Source organism: Triticum aestivum, chromosome 6D (genome assembly GCF_018294505.1).
Source record: "Triticum aestivum cultivar Chinese Spring chromosome 6D, IWGSC CS RefSeq v2.1, whole genome shotgun sequence".
In the NCBI taxonomy this organism is placed as follows: Eukaryota; Viridiplantae; Streptophyta; class Magnoliopsida; order Poales; family Poaceae; genus Triticum; species Triticum aestivum.
Genome location: NC_057811.1, coordinates 148,329,372 through 148,352,231, shown reverse-complemented (window position 1 = coordinate 148,352,231; position 22,860 = coordinate 148,329,372). Strand labels below are relative to the sequence as shown.

Genomic DNA, 22,860 nt, shown 5'->3' with positions numbered 1-22,860 from the left:
GACTAAATCACGGAATGGGGGAGCAGTGGCATCAGATGGTAGATACAGTTAGTAAGACTTGCACTTCTAGTGAGGGTGACAAAATCAAATGGGGGCTGGGTCCTAAAACCTACTTCACCACTCGCTCGGTTTATGCATTTCTGGAGAGGCAAATTGCGGGATGTAACTATAATTGGATTTGGAGAGCTAGTATACCTTTGAAGATCCAAATCTTTATGTGGCAATTGTCACAAAATGCAATCTTAACCAGAGATGTGATGAAGCACAGGGGGTGGGAAAAAGATCCTAAATGCTCCTTTTGTGCTACAAATGAAACATCTCAACATCTCTTTTTTACTTGCCCAGTGGCCAGGGTAACTTGGAGAGCGGTGGCGTGTATGTTTGGGACTGATTTATGTCCAAATAACATATCAAGCATATTCGTGGTGCTATTCGTTCTTCCCAAAAGGGGAAGTGTTCTACACAATGGGCATTGCTGCCATATGCTGGGCGATCTGGACGTGTCGCAACAGAGCTACTTTTGAGTTTATTCCTCTCAGAAACCCATTTGAATGCACTTTCTCTACTTGTGCTCTTCTTTGTTACTGGGCAGGGCTGATGAAACAACAAAAGGATGCGGAGGACCTGAGGACTGGAGCGAACATGCTGAAGAGCAATGCCTCAAGACTGATGCAGATCTGTGCCGTGGCGCACCAGGAGGATGGGACTTACTGAAGATCAACCAGGCCAGAACAAAAAATAAGAAAGCTAAAGGGTGAAGTTTGCTGCTATGCAGGAAGGGATGTTGTTCTGCTGGTTGTGTGTGGGTTGGGTGCTTAGGCCTTTTGTCCCTTGGCTAGTTAACTCGACTGTCTGTTGGTTTTGGCTGATATTGTGATGTAATGGTGTCGTCGGGTTTTCGCCCCACAGTAAGTAATCTCGATGGCGAGTGCTTACAGTGGGTTTCCCGACGATGCCTGAACTCGCTTTCCCCTTTCCCACCCCCTTTTTGGACATTTGATGTATTTCCGTTATCTCGCAGTAATGGAAAGGGGTAAGAGCAACTCCAATGGGGCGACCCATTTCGTCCGCTCGCGTCCGTTTGGGTCGGCGCGGGAAAGTGGCGGCCCAACGCGCCGACCCAAACGGACGCGCGTCCGTTTTTCGTCCGCGGGCGGCCCATTCCAGGCCCAATTTTGAGCCGGATTTGCGTCGGCGCAGACACGAGACGGACGCGCGCGCGCCTACTCCTCTCCCCGGGCCAGCCCAACTAGCCATGGAGGACGCCATCGACCTCGACCTCGACGCCGCCGCCGGCCTCGCCTCCCTCGCCTCGTTCGGTGCCGTCGCCCCCTCCGGGAAAGGCAAGCCTCGTGCCCCGCGCAAGACCACCGCGGCGACCAAGCCGAAGAAGGCGCTGACGCCCGAACATCGGGCAAGGGAGTCGGCCAAGAGGAAGGCCCGGAGGCACGCCGAGGACGCGAGGGATGAGGCCGCTGCGCAGGCCGCCGCCGTCGCCGCCTCGCAGCAGGAGTTCACCAACGCCCGCGTCGCCGCGGCAACGAGGGAGGCGCTCTACATGCTTGGGGTAAACCCTAGCCAGCACAGCCTCGTCCAAGCCGCCGTCGCCGCGGCCAGCACCGGCTCGTCGGCGTTTCCTCGGATGGTGATGCCCGACTCACCCCGCGCATCGGCTTGCAACCCGGTCCCCGGCTTCCACGTCTACCCGCAGGCCTCCCGCCTCTCCGGGGAGTGCTCACCCGACGTGAGCGTGGTCGCGCCTTCCACGCCCGCGCCCGCGCCCATCGACCTCAATGCCACCCCGGTGGTCGGTGGCTCGTCGTCCGGCGGCACGAGGAAACGCGCGCGACAGACGCCGGCCGGCGGTCTCCCGGACGCCCGTAACCTGTTCGAGGAAATGACGTCCGCCGTCGACGAGGACTACATGCAACACCTCATCTTCGAGGGTGGTGCGCCGGGCGCTGGCTATGATCCCGAGGAAACGCAAAGCTAGGACGGCCGCGGGGCGTTCACGCCGGCCGCTGGCTATGATCCCGATCAGGCGGCCTTCATGCATGATCAGGTCGGCATCGACCTGGACGGCTTCCCCCTCGAACACGAGTTCCCGGAGGACTGTAGGCTAGAGGAAGAGGACGAGTGCGACATCGAAGTGGAGCCTTTGTTCAAGGACGAGCTCGCCGACCAAACCGCCGGTCCTAAGCCGAAGCGCAAGAGCAAGCGCACGAAGGCGTACACAGCTGCCGAGGACAAGCTTCTTTGCGAGTGTTGGCGAGACATTGGATAAGACCCAAAGACGGGCGCCGAGCAAAAGCATTCGACCTTTTGGACTCGTGTGCACCGCGAGTTTCATGAGCGCAAGAAGTTTTCACCTTACCAATTTGTGAGCACGCGCGGGTGGGTCTTCATTTCCAAGCGGTGGAGGGTGATCGAACAAGAGTGCAACAAGTTTTGTGCCACCCTTGAAAGCGTCAAGGCCCGCCCCGTGAGCGGCATCGGCGTGCAAGACATGGTATGCTAGCAAGCCGCCCTCTTTTGTGCCATCAAGATCACTTGCTCATATGCTTGCATGGAAACATTTTGTAGGCATTTCATGCTTTGAAGGCATTCAAGGTTCAACACAATGACAAGTGCTTCAACCTCTCCCATTGCTATCGGGTCATCAAGGACGAAGAGAAGTTCAAGGCACAATATGCCGCGCTCAAGGCACGTGGGGGGAAGGGCGCCGTGGAGGATGTTGGGGAGGGCGAGCCGGCACGGCCGCGGGGGAAGACCAACTCCAAGAAGGAGGACAAGCGAGATGCGGCCACCAACGCCTTGATCGCAAGCGTGGACGGCATGATGAATAAGAAGGACTCAAGGGAGGAGGAGCGCCGGCGTTTCAAGGTGGAGCAAATGGATGCTTTCATGGAGATCCAAAGAAGGAGGTTTGATCTTGACGCCGAGAAGCAAGCCAAGATGTTCGAGCTCGAGGCGGAAAAGCAAGCCAAGATGCTAGAGATCGAGGCCACCAACGCCAAGACAAAGGCGAAAGAAGTGGCTCTTGCAAGCATGATGACCGAGGTGGAGATCATGAAGATGGATCTCAACGCCTTGTCGCCAAGGAAGAGGCCGTGGTTTGAGAAGATGCAGGCCGACATGCTCAAGTTCGACGACGAGTGATCTATGGCGTCGAGGGGCCATCTTTTTTTATGCCGGCATGACCATGGGAGCCGCGATGGCGTGGTCGAACTCAAGTCCCACCATTTTTGTATGCTGGCATGTGTGCAGGCCGGCTAGCGAGTGCGCCAGCATGAACTGTGGTGTTTTCTGAAGCCAGCATTGTATGCCGGTGCTGGCATGATGCCGGCATGAGACATGGCCATTGGCATAATCGGCCGCGAGCCTTTTTTATTTAAAAGTTGAATGCGGACATGAAATGGGTCGGCGCGTTGGGTGCATTGCCGACCCAAATGCAAAACTGGGCGGACGGCAGGCGGGCGGCCGACCCAAATGAACAAAAAGCGGACAAATACGCCGTCCGTTTGGCATTGAAGTTGCTGTAATGCCGACGACGTTTTCCCCGTTGTAGGAGGGCGTCGCCTATCGTGGGCCGCATCGTGATCTCGTTTCCAGGAAAACAGATTTTCCCCTTTCCCGCGAACCAGCTTTCCCTTCTCCCGCGAACTCTGTTCTCGCGCGCGAACGAAATCAGATCGAGCGCGCCTTCTTCTCCACGATTTGTTCATCCTCCACTTCTCCTTCTCCACGACGCCCTCTCAATCGAACCAGGATGTGTTCAATCTCTCTCCTGGTGTAGCCTTTTTTCTGCTGTTGAGAGGATGGGGCGCCAATCCACGAGGGTCCCTACGCCGCCACCGCCGCCGCCGGCACGGGAGCCTCACCAGGTCACCACCACCGAGCAAGCAGCCGCTGTTCCCCACTTCAGAGCGGCCTCTTCATCAACGCAAGCTCCGCCGATGGACAAGCAGGCATGGAACGCTGCGGCCGCTGCCTCCGAGTTCTTCTCCCCAACATTACATTGGTACGATTCATTCTGTTCTTAAGTTCCCAGTTTAGACATCAACAAGATCTTGTGGGAAACCTGTGGGTGTCATCCCTGTTTCTAACTCTCTGCCTTTTCACAGTCATCATATATACCATCAAATCTCTCGTGCTCTGCAAGGAGCGAGCGCGGCCGTGGTTAATTAAACTAAGATGTTGAAAGATGTACTAACTTAGGTTTAGTGGTATTTCAACTCGTATAGTTTGTCCTTGTGTTGAAAGGTGTGAGCTTGTCTCTACTTCTTTCTGGTCAGATTGCGTAGGAAGTAGATCTATGAAAGTTGATTTTTTTAATGATCTGAGAACTATGTACATATAATTTCAGATTGTGTGCTTTCTGATAATGTTTTCTAACTGACTACACAACCTCATGATAGCTTTGTATGGTGTCAACCTTTTCAGTGTTGCTATAACATACCTTGTTATTTTTCAGGGGGGTGGATCCCCGTCCGCCGGGTGGTTTCGTAAGCTATTTGGGAAATCCATCAAGTTACCCGCTTCCACAACAGCCGCCTAATCAGCAGGCCATGTTGCAGCATCTCCATTACTCTGGTGGTCCTTCACACTATGTTCCATGTCCAGCACCACAACCATCACCCTCACTTCGCAAGTCAAGAACTCCAGTTACACCTTCTGGTTCACAACAAACCATCAATGTTGACGGTGAGGAGGATGGAGATAAGAGGACTGAGAAGCGACTTGCTTGGACATCACAGGAGGATGTAAGATTGGTAAGGTTTCTGTGTACACATATTTGATAATCTAAATTATTATGTCAGCAAGAACACTCATGTATTTTGTTCACATTGTAGATGAGCGCCTGGTTACGTTGCTCGACTGACCCAATTAATGGCAACAACAAGAAGAGTGATCAGTATTGGGGAGATGTCACTAACGTGTACAACAGCACCACTCCAAAAAATAGGACAAGACAAGTGAAGCAAGCAAAAGACCATTGGCATACTCTTAATAAGCTAGTCTTCCAGTTCCATTGCTGTTACGTGCATGCATCCATTTTCTTCTATGGCCGACTCAACTAAAACATGATCTAATTAATCATCGACACTTAACACTAATAACAAGATTAGTTCCAACGGAACCCATCGCGCCGGCGGTCGGCGGCCGGCGCCGCGGGGAGGGCGCAGATGCTGTTACGAACCTGGCTACTTCTCAATCAGACAAAAATGCTGCCCTCTCGGTTTCATAGTAGTGGTGCCCCCGATCCATTGATCATGCCATATCTCAGTGGTCCCTCGATCACTCACTCAACGAACCAGCCCTTGCTGAAGAGCTTTTCTCCCATGAATTATCGCACGCCACATTGTAGATGAACTCGTCGGGCACTCGGCCAGGAGAAAATCATCTTGTGGGCGCAGATGCTGTTGCAGCAGCGGCGACGCGCAACACAGATGCAGCCAAGCAGCAAACCTTGCCGGTGAGCTCCGTCGCCATCAGGGCACCGACGTGGGCAGCAGCGCATGAGCGCGGGATGGCCGGCGGCAGAGTACAGCCGAGCTGGGTATGGCAAGGGCCTAATTGCATTTTTGTTTTCTGATTGAAGGGTGCATCTACAAGAATACCAGGGACTAACAGTTATGCCATATCAGCTCTTGTGGGGCCCACTTGTCATAATCGCGGTTAAAATGCCCAAATGGACCGATCAGTCTTTTTGTAAAAGATTAAGCGAAGAATCGGTGGTTTTTGACCCAAATTCGTAAACCAGTGTTTTCTGCCAAACTATGTGATAATGTGGTGGTTTCATGCATTTCTCGGAGGGAGGGTTCTTTTTGAAAAAGACCGGTTTGACATTGTCTATGACGTCATCAAATGCAGGCCCCACATATCATAATCACCGATCAGTGCTTTCTGCAAATGATTAAGCCCAAAATCAGTGTTTTCTGCCACAAATTTATAGAACAGTGTTTTCTGCAACCCTTCGCTTCAATGTGGTGGTTTTCTGCAATTCACTCTATAATATAAGAACATTTTTCAAGCTTGAAAACCGTTCTTATATTATAGGACGGAGGGAGTACCTTTTAACACGTGCGCACAAGCTGTCTGGATTGACTAACAACTTCCAAGCTTGCTTAGAGCATCTCCAGCCGTTGGCCCTCAAGGAGCTCGAAAAATCACCGCCTGGGAGCGACACGGTGAAAAAATCGGCTTGGGGCCGATCTGGTTCCCAGCCGCCGGCCCCAGGGTCGCCCCAGAAGGCTTTTTTATTTTTTTTAAAAGACATTCGGCTAAATTTCGGCAAACGGGCATAAACTTCGGCGATTAAAGAGTTTTTTACGTAGCAAACTTAAAAAATAAAGGAAGAACGGCCCCTAGTCTACAGGAAGAACGCGCTGAGCGCGGCGAAGTCGTCGCCGTCGCCATTGTCCTCGTCGTCGTCCTTCTCCTCCTTGACGCGGCCGCCCCTGCTGGACCCCTGCTCGGGGTCGCCCTGACGGACCGGTGGCGGCGCGTCGTCGTCGCTGTCGTCGTCGAGAACGACAACGCCTCCCTCGTTGCTGCCGCGGCGACGAGCGGTGAACTGCTCTAGGGTGCGGCACTGGCGCTCTAGCTCAGTCCGCTCCCAGTCTTCGCGCGCCCACTTCAAGGCCGCCTCGTCGGAGAGCCCCGGCTCCGTCTTCACCGCGGCGAGTCCTGGCTCCGTCTTGACGGCAGCGAGCCCCGACTCCGTCTTCGGCCTGACGAAGCGGGGAGGAGGCGCGCCGGTCGAGCGGCATCTCGGCGGGCTCGGCCTTGACGCTGAGCAGCGCCGGCGACCCGGAGGAGGAGCAGCGGGAGGAGGAGGAAGAAGAGGACGCCGTCCTCCTCGGCATCCACTGGCCGCCGATCCGAGTCGGGGCGGCAGGGTACATCAAGGGCGGGTCGTTGCCACCCTCGAGGTGCCGGAGAACTTTGTGAAGCGAGCGGCCGGGGAGGGTGCCCCTCGCTGTTTTTGGTGCCCCGCACCACCGGCGCTGCGTTGGTGGAGGCGAGCCGCCGCGCCTGGCGGTGCTGGAAGTACACCGCCCACGCCTCGTGTCTGTCGGCGGCGTACTGTGGGAGGGCCCGTTGCTCGTCCATCAGCGACGCCCGCACGCGGTCGACCTCGGCGGCGAAGAGGTCGGGGCGCATGTCAACGTCAGGCACCGGGGGAATGGGGACGCCACCGGCGCTGAGCCTCCACCCTCCCGGCCTTGCGCGCATGTCGGGAGGCGCCGGGATGTTGGCCTCGAAGAGCAGGTATGCCTCCCACTCGTGCAGCGAGCGGCGGCCGAAGCCGTTGGCCGCCGCCCCATCGCCGGGGAATCGCTCGCCCATCGTCGCGGTGGGGAAGAGGGAGCAGGCTTGGGGGAGAGGGGAGGAACGTCGGCGGCGGCTGCACACGGGGAGAGAGGCAGAGCTCGACGGCAGCTGTGGGCGAGTGTGGCCAGAGGCGAGGGGGAGGCGTCGCTTTTTATAGCCGGCGCCGTGTGTATGCGTGGCGGGAAGGGGGGCGTCGCCGCACCGCCCGTGAGGAATCAATGAAAGGCTGACCGGCGGCAGCCTTGGCATTGATCCCCGCAGGAAACCGAGGCATTGTGAGGACGACGAGGCGAGTGTCGCTGACTCGGCGGGCCCGCAGTTTGTTCGCGCCAAAATCGCTTGCCCCGGCGCCCCCGGGCACCCCCAGCGCGCCGGGTTCGGCCTGGGTCTGCCGGCGCCAGTTTCGATCCAAACCGGCGAAAAAACAGGCTCCTGGGGCATGACTGGGCCGATTTTTGAGCGCCGGTACGAAAAAATCGCCCGAGCGGGGCCTGTTGGGGGCGCGGCTGGAGATGCTCTTAGCAACCATTGCATAATTCAAGATCTCTAGGTATCGAAAGCCTGGACCACCTTTAGATTTCGGAATAGACATCTTTGACAAGATTGCCAATGCATACCCCTCTTGTCAAGTGACCCAGCCCACCAATACTTGGACATGGCTGTCATGACTTTGCGGCATAAACCTTTTGTGAACGTAAGACAACTCATAGAGTAGGCCAGTAGTGCTTGGACCACTGCTTTGAGGTGAACCTCCCTTCCTGCACAAGACGCATTCCTGTGACTCCATCCCTGGACTCTTGATCTTGCAGACTCAACAATATGTTCAAAGTTCTGTTTTGTGATCCTCCCTGTTGCAGTCGGTAGACCAAGATATTTCTCTGCTAGGGCCTCTCTAAATTTGCAAACAGTTTCGAACAACCTTCTAATAGATGCTCAACAATTCGGGATGAAGAAAATCGAGTTTTTTGTTTGTTTGTTGCACTCTGACCTGAGCCAATGCTATAGGCATTGAGAATATCATTCAAGCGGTTTGCACTTCACCCATCTGCCTTCATGAACACCAGACAGTCATCTGCAAACAAAAGATGTGACACCCATGGAGATCAAAGCCCCGCTTTAATTCCTCTGTCCACCTAGCCTCCATAATTCTTAAGCATACATGATAATCCTTCTCCATAAGAGTAGAAACAAGTAGGGAGATATGGGATCCCCTTGCCTGGTCCCTCTTGAAGGACGAAAAGAGGGCAACAATTCACCATTAACCTTCACTTGGTAGCTAACTGAGCTGACACACTTCATCACAAGAGATAACCAATCTTCAGAGAAGCCCAGGCAGCGCATCATTGCCTGCAAATACTCCCACTCAACGCGGTCGTATTCTTTCATCATATCAATCTTGATTGCACACCAACCTTGCTTCCCCTTCTTTCTTTTCATGGCATCGATGCATTTGTAAGCCGTCAAAAAATTATCAGTTATGAGCCTCCCCGGCACGAAGGCACTTTGCTCTTCTGCAAATATTTCATCTAAAATCTCGCGGAGATGATTAGCCAAAACTTTGGAACAAATCTTATATATGACACTACAAAGAGAAATAGGCCTATACTGGGTAATATTACTATGATTACGTGGAAGTGGGAAATGCAGAGTAGACCTATTTCTCTTTGTAATGTCATCCCACTTCCACGTAATCATAGGAGAACATTGTAACTGAACTTACATCCAGCCTGAACTACATATTCAAAAAGCTCCATAAGCTTTCACCTTAGAGGCGGGGCACATTGTCTGCTGGCCGGAAACTAAAGCTAGCATAGATTTTCTGACTTTCTGCTCATAACTATCCTCAGTGAATTGGATTGAAGTGGCTGATTCTACGGTACACTTTGGAGAGTTGTTCCGTGCAGACATCTCTGGTCGTGCAAGGACCACACATTAGGTATATCACGTTGCCCAGGGGCCTCACATAGATATCATCCTCTTCTCGAAGTTGCTGGATCAGGGATCTCGCATACAACGACGCATACCTGCCAGAAATGATGATTAAGGGAATATTACATAAGAGCAAGAGCAGTGCAGTCATAGTACACTTAGTGTTTCATAGTTAAATAAAGTAGTGAATTCGTCCCTAACTGAATTGTTTAGCATCTTGTACTTCACTAGGTATTTACTGTAGTTTTTTTCTTCTCTTGTTCCCTTGTACAATTTTGATATTTTTGGCTTTAACTGATAGAGTTCCAGCTAGTTCTTTGGGTTCTTATAATTTGAAACCGAATTTGTAAGAAATCCAGACATGGCTTCACCAGAATAGAGGACAAGGTATCATGGCGAATCAAAAAACAATCAAGTTTTCATCCAATGAGTGGAGAGAATGATGCGTGCTTATGACATCATTGTTGTCTCATATCCTCGTTCAACTGGGGGTACAAATTGCTAGAAAAAAGTAAGTAATATAGATATGAAGCATTTAATGGACTGGGAACTGAATGATCGCAGTTGTTCTCTTGTGCTACAAGTACAACTATGCAATGCCCAAGATTGGACGAAGGAAGGGGCTGAGCAGGACTGTCCACTGTCCAGGTTTCAGTATTTTGGGCCAAAAAGAAGAATGGTGTATTATATACGCCGTGGCACAACGGCTGGATCAGGTAGGTACAACAGAAACTCCTATCTATATAGGGCGCCATGCGTGGTGACCAGGTGCTGGGCGCAGGACTTGATCGATTGGGTGGAGCTGGCGACGTGGGCAAGGATGAGGCATTCCTACACAAAAAAAGCATACATATCCCTTGTATACTTGGGCTGGGCCAGGGCTAGAGCCCTCCTAGCCCTGGGCCTAGGCATGTCCATGCAATATGATTTGCTTAAATTCACTAATCTTTACAACACTGGCTATCATTCAACTAAAGTTAGCTGAGGATCCAGGACACACAGCGTTCACATATCAATACAATTCGGTCAATGAAAAAAATCAGGACATCAATACATCTACACATACTAGAGTGTTTGACATTTCAGTTACATGTAAACGCTCTTATTATACTGCACTTTGAGTCATACAGCACCTTATTATAGATACTCTACAGCAAAGAGCAAAAACGGGATGCTCTAGAGAAAATTGGATTCCATAGCAACTAAGCAGGTCCTAATATGAAAGGCGGCACCAGGGGCAGAACAGGAGGGCGAGTGACATGTCATGCATGGCAACCATATGTTTGTGAGTAGGATCGTGAGGATGGGGTGGCCCAGTGAGTGTCTTCTTTTTGTCAAACAGATCCAAGCTATGTGCATATCATTTTGGGAGTGCTTCGCAAACAAGTCCATGTTCTTGTTAATGAAAAATGCCATATTTTGTTTTGTGCGTGTGTCTATGGGCGTGCATGCAAGAGTCTTTAAGAAAAGTGTTTTTTCCTCTTCACTGAAGAAGTTTAAGGTAAAATTTTCCAAGATACCATCAATGAAACAAATTAATGACTATCAAGAGTATCATACCCGGCATCAGATCCCTCGGCCTGCAGCTCAATTGCACACAGAGTTCCCAAGGAGACTACTCTCTTTACATTTGGTAGTGACGATAACTGGTTCACAAGTGTGCCATCCCATAGCTGCAAATTTTGGTAGACATTAGAACTGTAAAACTACATGTACGAATTGACAGAACATAGCATTAGCAAAGAAACTTCTTACATTAACAAAGATACTTCATATAAATATATTGTTAATGCATATTATTACGTTAGAGATATATGCCCAAAGCACATGAACCTGTGAACCCACAATTAATTTTATAACAAAAAGGAGTAAGATAATAATATCACATGTTATGGTGGAATAGATTGAAGGACATATACGCCCGTTAAGGAGTTTTTGTGTTAGTGACAAGGTGATTATAGGACTAATCATCTTCTTGAGTATATACTAAATGATTTAGTCCATTCGGACAGAAGCACACATAGCTGCAGACCCCCCACTCAAAAAGGTTAAAATAAGATGGTCGTCTATTTCTGGCTATGATTTCTTTATTTTGAGTCATAGGAAAAGCCACACTATTAAGATGGGGTACACTTTGGCTGACGTGTTGGAATCAACTATATTTAAATAAACAATATACAGCCACAATCCCATTAAGAAACTTCGGAGAGCGCCTTTAAAAGGCTGCTGGTTGAGCCACTGGAGTGGCCCGGAGTCTGGACTCGCCCAGAAATTGCCTGGGACCGGACTGGAACTCCGAGCACTCAGAGGGTCCGGACAGGTCCAGTACCTTCTGGGCTCACCCGAAAGTCACCCAGAGCCTGGCCTAGAGCCCCTGGGCAGTTCTGTACGTGGCCCAATGAGTAGGTATTAGAGGGACCCTGTTTAAAAACCCTTCCCCACAAGGAAGGGAACGACTCCACTACCTCTCCACCATTGTTGTGACCTTCCAAAAGCTTGAGATCTCCTTCCATGGCGCTCCACCCTTGCCACAAATTTAGGGGAAGATAGATGAGATCTCGATCTACAGTTCTACAACAACAGCATCGCCTTTAGTCCCAAACAAGCTGGGGTAGGCTAGAGGTGAAACCCATAAGATCTCGCTACCAACTCATGGTTCTGGCACATGGATAGCAAGCTTCCACGCACCCCTGTCCATGGCTAGTTCATTGGTGATACTCCATCCTTCGGATCTCTCTCTACGGACTCCTCACATGTCAAGTTCAGCCTACCCCGACCTCTCTTGACATTATCAGCACGCTTTAGCCGTCCACTATGCACCGGAGCTTCTGGAGGCCTGCACGGAATATGCCCAAACCATCTCAGACAATGTTGGACAAGCTTCTCTTCAATCAGTGCTACCCCAACTCTATCTCGTATATCATCATTCCGAACTCGGTCTTTCCTCGTGTGACCACACATCCATCTCAACATGCGCATCGCCGTCACACCTAACTGTTGAACGTGTCGCCTTTTAGTTCTAACAAACCAATTTGAGAAAGTTGATTCCTTGCTAAGCTTCATGCACTAGCCAACGCAACCAAAAGTCCGAACTTATGGAAAGGGCTAGGCAATCCACATATGCACTGCAACAATTCCCACTGAATCCCTTGTGGATCTTGTTACTCTTGGAATTGTGGGGACTCCTAGAAGGATACTTGGTATTCCAACGCCTCTCCAGCGAAGATTAGCACTCCCCCAAAGTGTGAACTTGGGATAAATCATTCATCTCCGACTTAAGGTAACTTCATATTACTGTGATGCACATTTAGTTGAATGGCCAACTGTTATGACCGGCATATACTACAGCCCAGGCAGTTAGGGACCTGGCCCAGTTATCTTATCGTTATTAGGGGCTTAGCCCAGTTATCGTATTTGGAGATTATATAAACTCATGTAAGGACCCATTTGAAGTTAAGCAGAAGCAATCATATTTGCTCGGCTTCCTGAAGGGAGCCGGGAGACATAACCCTAGCCGCCGCCTCCAGCCCTCTCTCTCTCGCGACCGCGCCCCAGCGCCGACGACCTTGCCTTCCTCCACGCCAAGCCCCCTTCCACCCCTACAACCTACGGTCTAGGCCTGGTAGGACCATAGTTCCTATCAATCTGGTATCAGGTGTCTTAGGCGCGATCATGTCCGCGCCACCGCCCACCCCCTCCCTTCCGCTGCCCATCGCCTCTTCGTCGCCGATGACCACCACGGTCAGCACGCCGTCCCTGACCGGGCCGGTCTCCTCCGCCGCCTGGACACCACCCACGCCCACCCTCGCCATGCTCACCCCGGAGGAGATGATGGCGGCGCTCCGGGACCTGACTCAGGCGGTCCAGGGCATCCGCACCTTCCTCACGGGGCACTATGGGCTGCAGCCGCCCGCCCCCGTCACCACCATCACGGGGCCGCAGCAGCTCCCGAGGCAGCCGCCACCACCGGCGACCTTCGTCTCATCCATCATGCCGCTGCTGCCGCCACCGGCGATCTCGGGGCCGGGCCTTCCGTCGACGGCGCACGGGGTGCCCATCCACCAGGTCCGTTTTCCCCCGTCGCCATCTCCACTACCGGCCTAGCTCGCCGGGTCCATCGAGCCGGTCTACACGTTGGCCTCAAGACAGCCGCACGTGCTGTCACCGCCGGCGCCACCCCCGCCCATGCAGTTCGGCGGGTCCTCGGGTGCCGCGGGTCCCTACAATGGTGTGGACGGGCCCCTTTTCCATGGCGGTACTCTGCAGCCCGCACACTCGGCGCTGTCGCCCTCGCTGTTGCGCGCGGATGACACATACCCACCCGTCGTCCACGCCCAGCCACCGCCGCGATTCTCCAAGCTGGAGTTCGCGACCTACGACGGCACCGTCGACCCCCTGAATTGGCTCAACCAATGCGACCAATTTTTCAGGGGGCAGTGCACGCTCGCGTCCGACCGCACCTTGTTCGCCTCCTATCATCTACGAGGCGCCGCCCAGACGTGGTATTACGCCCTCGAGCAGGACGAGGGCGGCATGCCACCATGGGAGCGTTTCCGTGATCTGTGCCTCTTGCGCTTCGGTCCGCCTATAAGTGGGAGCCGTCTGGCGGAGCTTGGGCGCCTTCCGTTCCTCACCATAGTGCAAGACTTCGCCGACCGCTTCCAGGCACTGGCTTGCCACGCCCCCGGCGTTTCGGCTCGTCAGCGGGCTGAGCTCTTCGTCGGCGGCCTACCGGACCACATCCGCGTGGATGTGGAGATGCGCGGGCCATAGGACCTCCAGACGGCCATGTACTACGCCCGCGTGTTCGAGCGTTGTGAGGTGGCCATCCAGCAGGCGTCACCGCCCCGGGCCGCTGAGCCGCCACCCTGGCCGGAAGTTCCCGTGCAGGGTCGGCCTACTCAGGCTTCCGCGGCGCCCCTCGCCGCGACCGCGGCGCGCCCGTTCCGCCGGCTCACCCCGGCCGAGCAACTCGAGCGTCGCTGCCAAGGGTTGTGCTTCAACTGCGACGAGCCCTACGTGCCCGGCCACGTCTGCTCACGACTCTTCTACCTGGAGGCTGCGGACTACATTGAGGACACCGTCGCCGCTGGGCTCGGCGACCTGCCTGCCCCAGCTGATGCGGAGGTGTTTGGCGCTCGTTGATCACCTCGAGGAATTCCGCAAGCGCTTCCCCGCCTTCCAGCTCGAGGACGAGCTGTTTGTGCAGGCGGGGAGAGATGTTATGACCGGCATATACTACAGCCAGGCAGTTAGGGGCCTGGCCCAGTTATCTTATCGTTATTAGGAGCTTAGCCCAGTTATCGTATTTGGAGATTATATAAACTCATGTAAGGACTCGTTTGAAGTTAAGCAGAAGCAATCATATTTGCTCGGCTTCCTGAAAGGAGCCGGGGGACCTAACCCTAGCCGCCGCCTCCTGCCCTCTCTCACGCGCAACGGCGCCCCAGCGTCGGCGAACTTGCCTTCCTCCACGCCAAGCCCCCTTCCACCCCTACAACCTACGGTCTAGGCCTGGTAGGACCCTAGTTCCTATCACCAACATGCTAATAATGGAGAGAGTACTGACGCTTCTAAGACACACAGACACATTGCTGACCATTTCCTCCATCAATCTATACAAGTTCAACCAATTAAAATTCATTACCTCCTTGAGCTTCATACGATCAAAATCGAGATTTGAATTTGTGGACGGATCTCTAAACCATTGGATAGCTTTTACTGCCGCAGAACAGCCCATGGCATGAGCAGTGTAGGAATGGCCATGTAAAAGCGCTGTAAGCTGGACCATTATAAAAACTTATCAGTGCCTCCAGCCCCGTATTTACTGTAATCCTTTTTCACATAACATAAAAAATGATGTTCTTAGTTTATTGAAGCCTGAGCACACAGAAACACATTCAAAATATACCTTAGAGTCACTTTTGAAGGCCTCAAAAACTGCTTCTGTTGTTACCGTTGCAGCTAATGGTACTATCCCACCAGTCATCAATTTAGCATAGCATGCAACATCAGGTAAGCAGCCGAGCAACTCTGAAGCAGACTGAGAAAGAAAGAAGTTGTCATGATTTCTGAAAGGTGTGAGCTAACTTTTATCATGTATTATCCGCGAAGATTGTTGCGATCTGTTACCTCCACACCAAGACGCCAGAACCCTGTAAAGACCTCATCGAATATGACAGGTATTTTTCGGTCTCTACACTCATGGACAAGTACTCGCTGGAAAAGTGGATCTATCATGTGCATTCCCCCAGCACCTTGTATCACTGCATGAATAGGAGTTAAAGAGGATCAAACATTACAGCAACATACGAAACAGAAATAACAAAAACAAGCAATTATACAGTTCTTACATGTACATACCAACAAACGGGAGAACAAAAACTTGTGTGGAGTGAGCACATACTCTCACCTCTGTTAGAGTTATAATATAAGTCATGTATACCCCTTTGTATTTATCCCGTAGTATAAGGGGTTTCCTGCATATGTACCACACCTGTACATGTATATATATCGGCCTATGGCCTCATGGGAATATAAGTTGCTTATTCCTAACATGGTATTAGAGCTAGGTCAATTTTTTGCACGCTGCAACTCGTGCTATTGATCTGTCCATATCGAGTTCGGCTCATCCTCCTCCCGCTCGAAGCCGCCGTCGCCGCGGCTGCTCCCGCTCGCAGTCAGCCGTCACCGAAGCTCCCTCCCGCTCCCGCAGCTGCTGATGCCGTCGAAGCTCTCTCCCGCCGACGCTCCCTCCCGCTCGAAGTCGGCCGCCGCCCGATTCCCGCCGAAGCTCTTCCCATGCTCGGCCACCGCGACCCGCGGGACTCCCTCGCGCGCCCCCGTACTGCGCTCCCCGTGCTCGGCCACCGCGACCCGCCCGTGGTCGTCCGCCCCTCCCGCCCGGACTCGTGGTCACGCATCCCCTTCTGCGGCCGCCGTTCGTGCGTGGTCTCCCGTCGTCTTCCCCTGATTACGGGTCTCTCCTAAAAAAAAAATGTCTGCTGCATCAGGCTATGTTTCGGTCCCTCGCTGTCCGGTGATCTTCGATGGTACTAACTACACCGAGTTCGCTGGCTTCATGCGCATTCACATGCGTGGCATCCGTCTCTGGGGTGTTCTTTCTGGCGAGGTCTGCTGTCCGCCACGTCCGGTTCCTCCGGTGGCCCCTACTCCGCCGACTCCACTGGTTCTTCCTACGGATGCTAATCAGGCCGCCAAGGATGCGGCTAAGATTGCTGATGAGGCTGCTGATCGTGCCTATGATGAGAGGGCTTTGGCTTATGAGGAGGCTCTTCAGACGTATCATGGTGCTTTGTCTGTTTACACTCAGTGGCTTGATGATGATGCTCGTGCTGCAGCTGTTCTCACTGCTAGTGTTCTGCCTCAGTTTGCTTCTGAGTTTCTGGGTCTTCCTACTGTCTTCCAGATGTGGACCTGTCTTCGTCAGCGCTATGAGCCCTCTGGTGATGCCTTATATCTTTCTGTGGTTCGTCAGGAGCATGCTCTTCAGCAGGGTGACTCTACTGTTGATGACTTTTATGCACAGAGTTCTGCTATCTGGCGCCAGCTTGATTCTCTCCGCAGTGCTGGTTGTCGTACTTGCCCCTGCTGCCAGGCTGTCCAGGCCGATTTGGAGTTTCATCGCGTCTATGAGTTCCTGTCTCGGCTCCGTAAGGAGTTTGAGCCCCGGCGTGCTCAGTTGTTTGCTCGTGGCCGTATTTCTCTCATGGAGGCGCTTTCAGAGATTCGTGCTGAGGAGACTCGCCTACGTGGTGCTGGTTTGCTGGAGGTTCCCTCTGTGCTCGCTACTCGGGTTTCTTCCACTCCACCTGCTGCACCGCCCCATTCTCGCTCGAGTGCTCCGCCGCTCTTGCCCACTCCTTCTGGAGGCTCAGGTCGGCCCCGTTCACATTGTGACTACTGCAACAATGATGGTCATATTGAGTCCCAGTGCTACACAAAGCGGAAACACCTGCGCAAGGCGCGATCATCCTCCTCAGGGACTTCGTCATCTCCCTCGCCAGCTTCAGCCATTGCTTTGACCGAGCAGGATATTCTGAGACTTAAGCGTCTGCTCGCGGCTTCAGGTTCTTCCTCGACGGGTACTGCTGGTTCTGTGACTGATGCTTCCCGCACTGAGCACCCGCCCTCTACACAGTCAGGTACATCCCCATGGGTTCTGGATTCTGGAGCTTCTTTTCATATGTCTTCTCATTCTTCCGCTTTGTCTTCTCTTCGCTCGCTGGATTCTCCTGTTCATGTCTTCACTGCTGATGGTACTCCACTTTCTGTTGCTAGTAGAGGCCATCTTTCTACTCCTTCTTATTCTGTTCCTGATGTTGCTCATGTTCCTCGACTTACCATGAATCTGTTTTCTGCCGGTCAACTTACTGATTCTGGTTGTCGTGTCATCCTTGATGTTGACTCTTGTTCTGTCCAGGATCGTCGCACGCACACTCTGGTTGGGGCTGGCCCTCGCCGCCGTGATTCTCAGGGTCTTTGGGAGTTGGACTGGCTTCATGTTCCTTCCGCTGCCACCACCATCGCCAGTTCCTCCGCTGCTGTCGCTTCTGTTACTGGTTCCTTCAAGCAGTGGCATCATCGACTTGGTCATCTGTGTGGTTCTCGATTATCGTCTTTAGTTCGTCGAGGTCTTCTGGGGTCTGTCTCAGGAGATGTCTCTTTAGAGTGTCAGGGTTGTCGTCTTGGCAAGCAGATTCAGCTACCATATTCTCATAGTGAGTCAGTGTCTCAGCGTCCTTTCGATTTAGTCCATTCTGATGTATGGGGTCCGGCTCCTTTCACTTCGAAAGGTGGTCATAAATACTATATTATTTTCATCGATGATTTTTCTCGTTACACATGGCTTTATTTCATGACTTCACGTAGTGAGGTGTTGTCTATTTATAAGCGTTTTGCTGCCATGGTTCATACTCAGTTCTCTTCACCCATTCGTGTTTTTCGTGCTGACTCCGCTGGTGAGTATATCTCTAAGATGTTGCGTGGTGTCCTTGCTGAGCAGGGTACTCTTGCCCAGTTCTCTTGTCCTGGTGCTCATGCTCAGAATGGTGTGTCTGAGCGCAAGCATCGTCACCTTCTTGAGACGGCTCGTGCTATGATGATCGCCGCCTCTCTTCCGCCTCATTTTTGGGCCGAGGCTATCTCCACTTCTGTCTATCTCATCAACCTTCAGCCATCTGCTGCTTTGCAGGGTGGTGTTCCTTTTGAGCGTCTGTTTGATCGCTCTCCCGATTATTCGATGCTTCGCTTGTTTGGTTGTGTTTGCTATGTTCTTCTTGCCCCTCGCGAACGCACCAAACTGACCGCTCAGTCTGTTGAGTGTGTCTTCTTAGGCTACAGTGATGAGCATAAGGGCTATCGTTGTTGGGATCCTGTCGGTCGTCGGATGCGTATCTCTCGAGATGTGACTTTTGATGAGTCTCGTCCTTTTTACCCACGCCCATCTTCCTCGGTCTTTTCAGTGGAGGATATCTCTTTTCTCACTTTTCCTGACTCCCCTATCACTCCCGTCGCGCCTGTGCCTATTCGTCCCACTCCCTCTGCTTCTCCACCCCTCGTCGATTCACCGCCACCATCTTCCCCGGTCTCCTCACCTAGCATGTCACCGGATTCTACACCTTCATCTCCGGTGACTTCTTCGTCGCCACCCCCTGATTCTACCTTGGCGATTCCTCCTTCTCTTGTTCCATCTCTTCCTCAGCATTACACTCGTCGTTCACGACCTGTGGATGCTTCCTTGGATGAGTCGTCCTCTTCCTCTCAGCCTACTTATGGCTTGCGTTCTCGTCCTCGTCCGCCTATTGATCGCTTTGGATTTCCCACCGCTGGTGCTGCTGTTCTTGAGCCGACTTCTTACCGTCAGGCTGTTGTTCATCCTGAATGGCAGTTTGCGATGGCGGAGGAGATTGCTGCTCTTGAACGCACTGGTACCTGGGATCTTGTTTCTCTTCCTCCCGGAGTCCGTCCCATCACTTGTAAGTGGGTCTACAAGGTTAAGACTCGCTCCGATGGTTCTCTTGAGCGTCACAAAGCTCGTCTCGTGGCTCGTGGTTTTCAGCAGGAGCATGGTCGTGATTATGACGAGACTTTTGCTCCTGTGGCCCATATGACCACTATTCGTACACTTCTTGCCGTTGCCTCTGCACGCCACTGGTCTATATCTCAGCTTGATGTTAAGAATGCCTTTCTTAATGGTGAGCTGCGTGAGGAGGTGTACATGCAGCCACCACCTGGGTATTCTGTTCCTGATGGCATGGTGTGTCGTCTTCGTCGCTCTCTCTATGGCCTTAAGCAAGCCCCTCGCGCCTGGTTTGAGCGTTTTGCTTCTGTGGTCACTACTGCTGGTTTTTCAGCAAGTGCTCATGATCCCGCATTGTTTATTCACCTTTCTCCTCGTGGCCGGACTCTTCTTCTTCTCTATGTTGATGATATGGTCATCACTGGGGATGACCCCGAGTATATTGCCTTTGTAAAGGCCCGTCTTAGTGAGCAGTTTCTTATGTCTGATCTTGGACCTCTTCGCTATTTTCTTGGGATTGAAGTCTCTTCTACCTCTGATGGCTTTTTTATATCCCAGGAAAAGTATATCCAGGATCTTCTTGCTCGTGCTGCTCTTTCTGACGAGCGCACTGTTGAGACTCCTATGGAGCTCAATGTTCACCTTCGTGCTACTGATGGTGATCCTCTCCCTGACCCGACGCGTTATCGTCATCTCGTTGGCAGTCTTGTCTATCTAGCTGTCACTCGTCCGGACATCTCTTATCCGGTTCATATTCTGAGTCAGTTTGTTTCTGCTCCCACATCGGTTCATTATAGTCATCTCCTTCGTGTTCTCCGATATCTTCGGGGCACGATCTCTCACCGTCTCTTCTTTCCTAGCTCCAGTTCTTTACAGCTTCAGGCCTATGCGGATGCTACGTGGGCTAGTGATCCTTCTGATCGCCGTTCGCTTTCTGCTTACTGTGTTTTTCTTGGCGGTTCTCTCATTGCCTGGAAGACGAAGAAACAGATTGCAGTTTCCCGTTCGAGTGCTGAGGCTGAGTTGCGAGCTATGGCTCTTTTGACGGCAGAGGTGACTTGGTTACGGTGGTTACTTCAGGACTTTGGTGTTTCTGTCACTACACCGACTATGCTCTTATCTGACAGTACAGGTGCTATTAGCATTGCGCGTGATCCTGTGAAGCATGAGCTCACCAAGCATATTGGTGTTGATGCTTTCTATGTGCGCGCTGCTGTGCAGGATCAGGTCGTTGCTCTTCAGTATGTGCCTTCCGAGTTACAGTTGGCGGATTTCCTGACGAAGGCCCAGACTAGAGCACAACATGGCTTTTATCTCTCCAAACTCAGTGTTGTTCCTCCACCATGAGTTTGAGGGGGGGTGTTAGAGTTATAATATAAGTCATGTATACCCCTTTGTATTTATCCCGTAGTATAAGGGGTTTCCTGCATATGTACCACACCTGTACATGTATATATATCGGCCTATGGCCTCATGGGAATATAAGTTGCTTATTCCTAACAACCTCTAGCCGACTGTGTGACGCAAGGTTTTCAGAATCTCAATTGTGGCATATGATTCTGCGTTTCTGCAACCCTAGATTGGCACAGCGACCCTAACAGTTCTGCATTGTTTCTACGATTTGTGACCCTAGATTCTAAATCGATTATATGATGTGTGATCTTACCATGGAACCTCCAATTCAACTCAATATAAATCAAGGCATATGTCAAACAGTTAATATCCAAGCAGTTCACTCGGCTGATGGAGAACAATGTACTTGCCTGGTTCTATAATAAGTGCTGCAATATGCTCTATGTTACTTGACACGGAATATTCTGATAGTTGTTGGGATATGTAGGTTGAGTATAAATCAGCTGCAGCTGATGAGTCCCTACTCTTGCAAAAGACATCAGCTAATGAAGGAAAACCTGCAATTTCAGTTGTCAGTCCAAATATATAAGTTAAGTTAAAATTACAGATATATAATCTGACATATCAAAACGAGTTACCGACATTTATCACCAGGACTCAGATGACAGTTCTGTATCGACTGGGGCAAAGAAAGTGCGCATGTCCCATTTCTTATGAACACTGTTGGAGGATCTAGAAAAAGTCCCCGCCCAGAATACCTGCAGAAAAACCCTTAAATGAGAGATTCCACAATTACTTATTTTGAAACTGATAGCAAGAAAGGGGCTTAGAGGAACAGCAGTTCTATGTCTTGATAGAAATATGTACTGGGCTACAGTAGTGCAAAAAAATGGCAATAGTTGGGAAAGACAGTCATCAGAAAAAGGTGTGAATATTTCTAAGCATGCAGCATATGAGTGAAACTGAACTTGATGCATACCATGGCTGCTGAAGGAACGATGTATAGGCTGATGGAGCTTGAGCTTCCATAGCACCCAGGGTATCACCATGATATGAACCTTTTAGAGCAAGGACCTAGAGATCAAAGAATTCAATTAATATGTCAACAGATAAGAAGGGACGAAAATGAGGATTTAGATATTTCTGGTCCAGACTACCTTGTTTGCCTCTAGATATAGTTATGAATTACTGACCAATGAGAACAAACAAATTGGACATTGTGAGGAACTAAATTATACAGTGGTAAATAATGAAACAAGGCAAAAACATCATTGATTCTTCGTAATACTATGAATATTGGAGTTGTTTTTATGGAGTGTTTGAATCTAGTCCAAACTGAAATTAATTTTAACGATCCAGATCCCAGGCCTCTCGTATATAAAAGGACCTTTAGAGTTATGAGTTTTATTACCCTATTCATGAATTTGGAGTTCTATTCACCTAATTTTCCAAATTCCGCATGTTAACAACTGTAGATGACCACAGCATCCACCATGCAGTGTGTAAGCCCTACATCATTCACCAGTGCCATCAGCAGAACTGAAGGTTCCTAGATGTGACAGAAGTTTTGGAAGATGGTGAGGACAGAAGTATAGATGTGACATTTGACAATGACTTAAGAAGGAAATGGGGGTCAGTAAGCCAAGTAAAAGAGTTCGAGGGGTATGTTTGCCAGTGTTGATAGCATACGTGGGGTCCTCGCAAGCGGCTGATTCCAGAAATTGGCTGGAATCCCTAAATGGCTATGGGTCTGCAGCATAAGTTTCCAATCACATACCACACCTCTCCAAATCTGCCATGCTCACTAAGGTGTTAGTAAATCTATATTTCTCAGAGATATCCCAATGTCTAGTTGATATGTGCAATGAGCGAGGTTAATGCTCTAATGGTTCAAAAGGAATATTGGACTAATGAGATTAGTTTTACGCCACTGTCCAATTTGAGAATAAGACCACAAGATCTTTCTCATGGATGTGAACAACAGGATCAAGTACATCTCAAATATGGGAGAATTTGCCCAAGCGCTTGGATTGGAAGGATCTAACAATCCTAGATACAAGTCTATCCATAAGAGGCCAAAGTTATCCACTAAAGATATGAAGTGTCTCTACAAGGAGAAAATACCTGCAAAGAACTATTGGAAAACCACAGGTCTTCTTCCCAGACTTTACACTCCGAACTACCTGCTAAGATTGACT

The 22,860-nt window shown here is 51.2% G+C and overlaps 2 protein-coding genes across 2 annotated transcripts in view; one reads left to right on the top strand and one right to left on the bottom strand.

The window, feature by feature from the left end:
* The first annotated feature begins 3,582 nt into the window (after positions 1-3,582).
* Positions 3,583-5,922, top strand: LOC123141365 (protein rad9). Its single transcript, XM_044560535.1, has 3 exons — positions 3,583-4,021; positions 4,475-4,772; positions 4,854-5,922. Exons 1-3 carry the CDS (start codon positions 3,819-3,821, stop codon positions 5,079-5,081), a joined length of 729 nt encoding a protein of 242 aa, XP_044416470.1. The 5' UTR covers positions 3,583-3,818; the 3' UTR covers positions 5,082-5,922.
* A 2,060-nt stretch (positions 5,923-7,982) lies between these two features.
* The window catches only part of LOC123144196 (bifunctional dethiobiotin synthetase/7,8-diamino-pelargonic acid aminotransferase, mitochondrial), a 31,819-nt gene continuing 16,941 nt past the window's right edge, over positions 7,983-22,860 (bottom strand). The window contains exons 7-14 of the mRNA XM_044563247.1: positions 21,642-21,736; positions 21,305-21,420; positions 21,073-21,219; positions 15,400-15,533; positions 15,179-15,310; positions 14,915-15,049; positions 10,828-10,940; positions 7,983-9,362 (exon numbers count right to left, since the gene is read on the bottom strand). Coding sequence (XP_044419182.1) covers positions 9,182-9,362; positions 10,828-10,940; positions 14,915-15,049; positions 15,179-15,310; positions 15,400-15,533; positions 21,073-21,219; positions 21,305-21,420; positions 21,642-21,736 — 1,053 coding nt within the window. The 3' untranslated portion in view covers positions 7,983-9,181. The remainder of the gene's footprint in view (positions 9,363-10,827; positions 10,941-14,914; positions 15,050-15,178; positions 15,311-15,399; positions 15,534-21,072; positions 21,220-21,304; positions 21,421-21,641; positions 21,737-22,860) is intronic.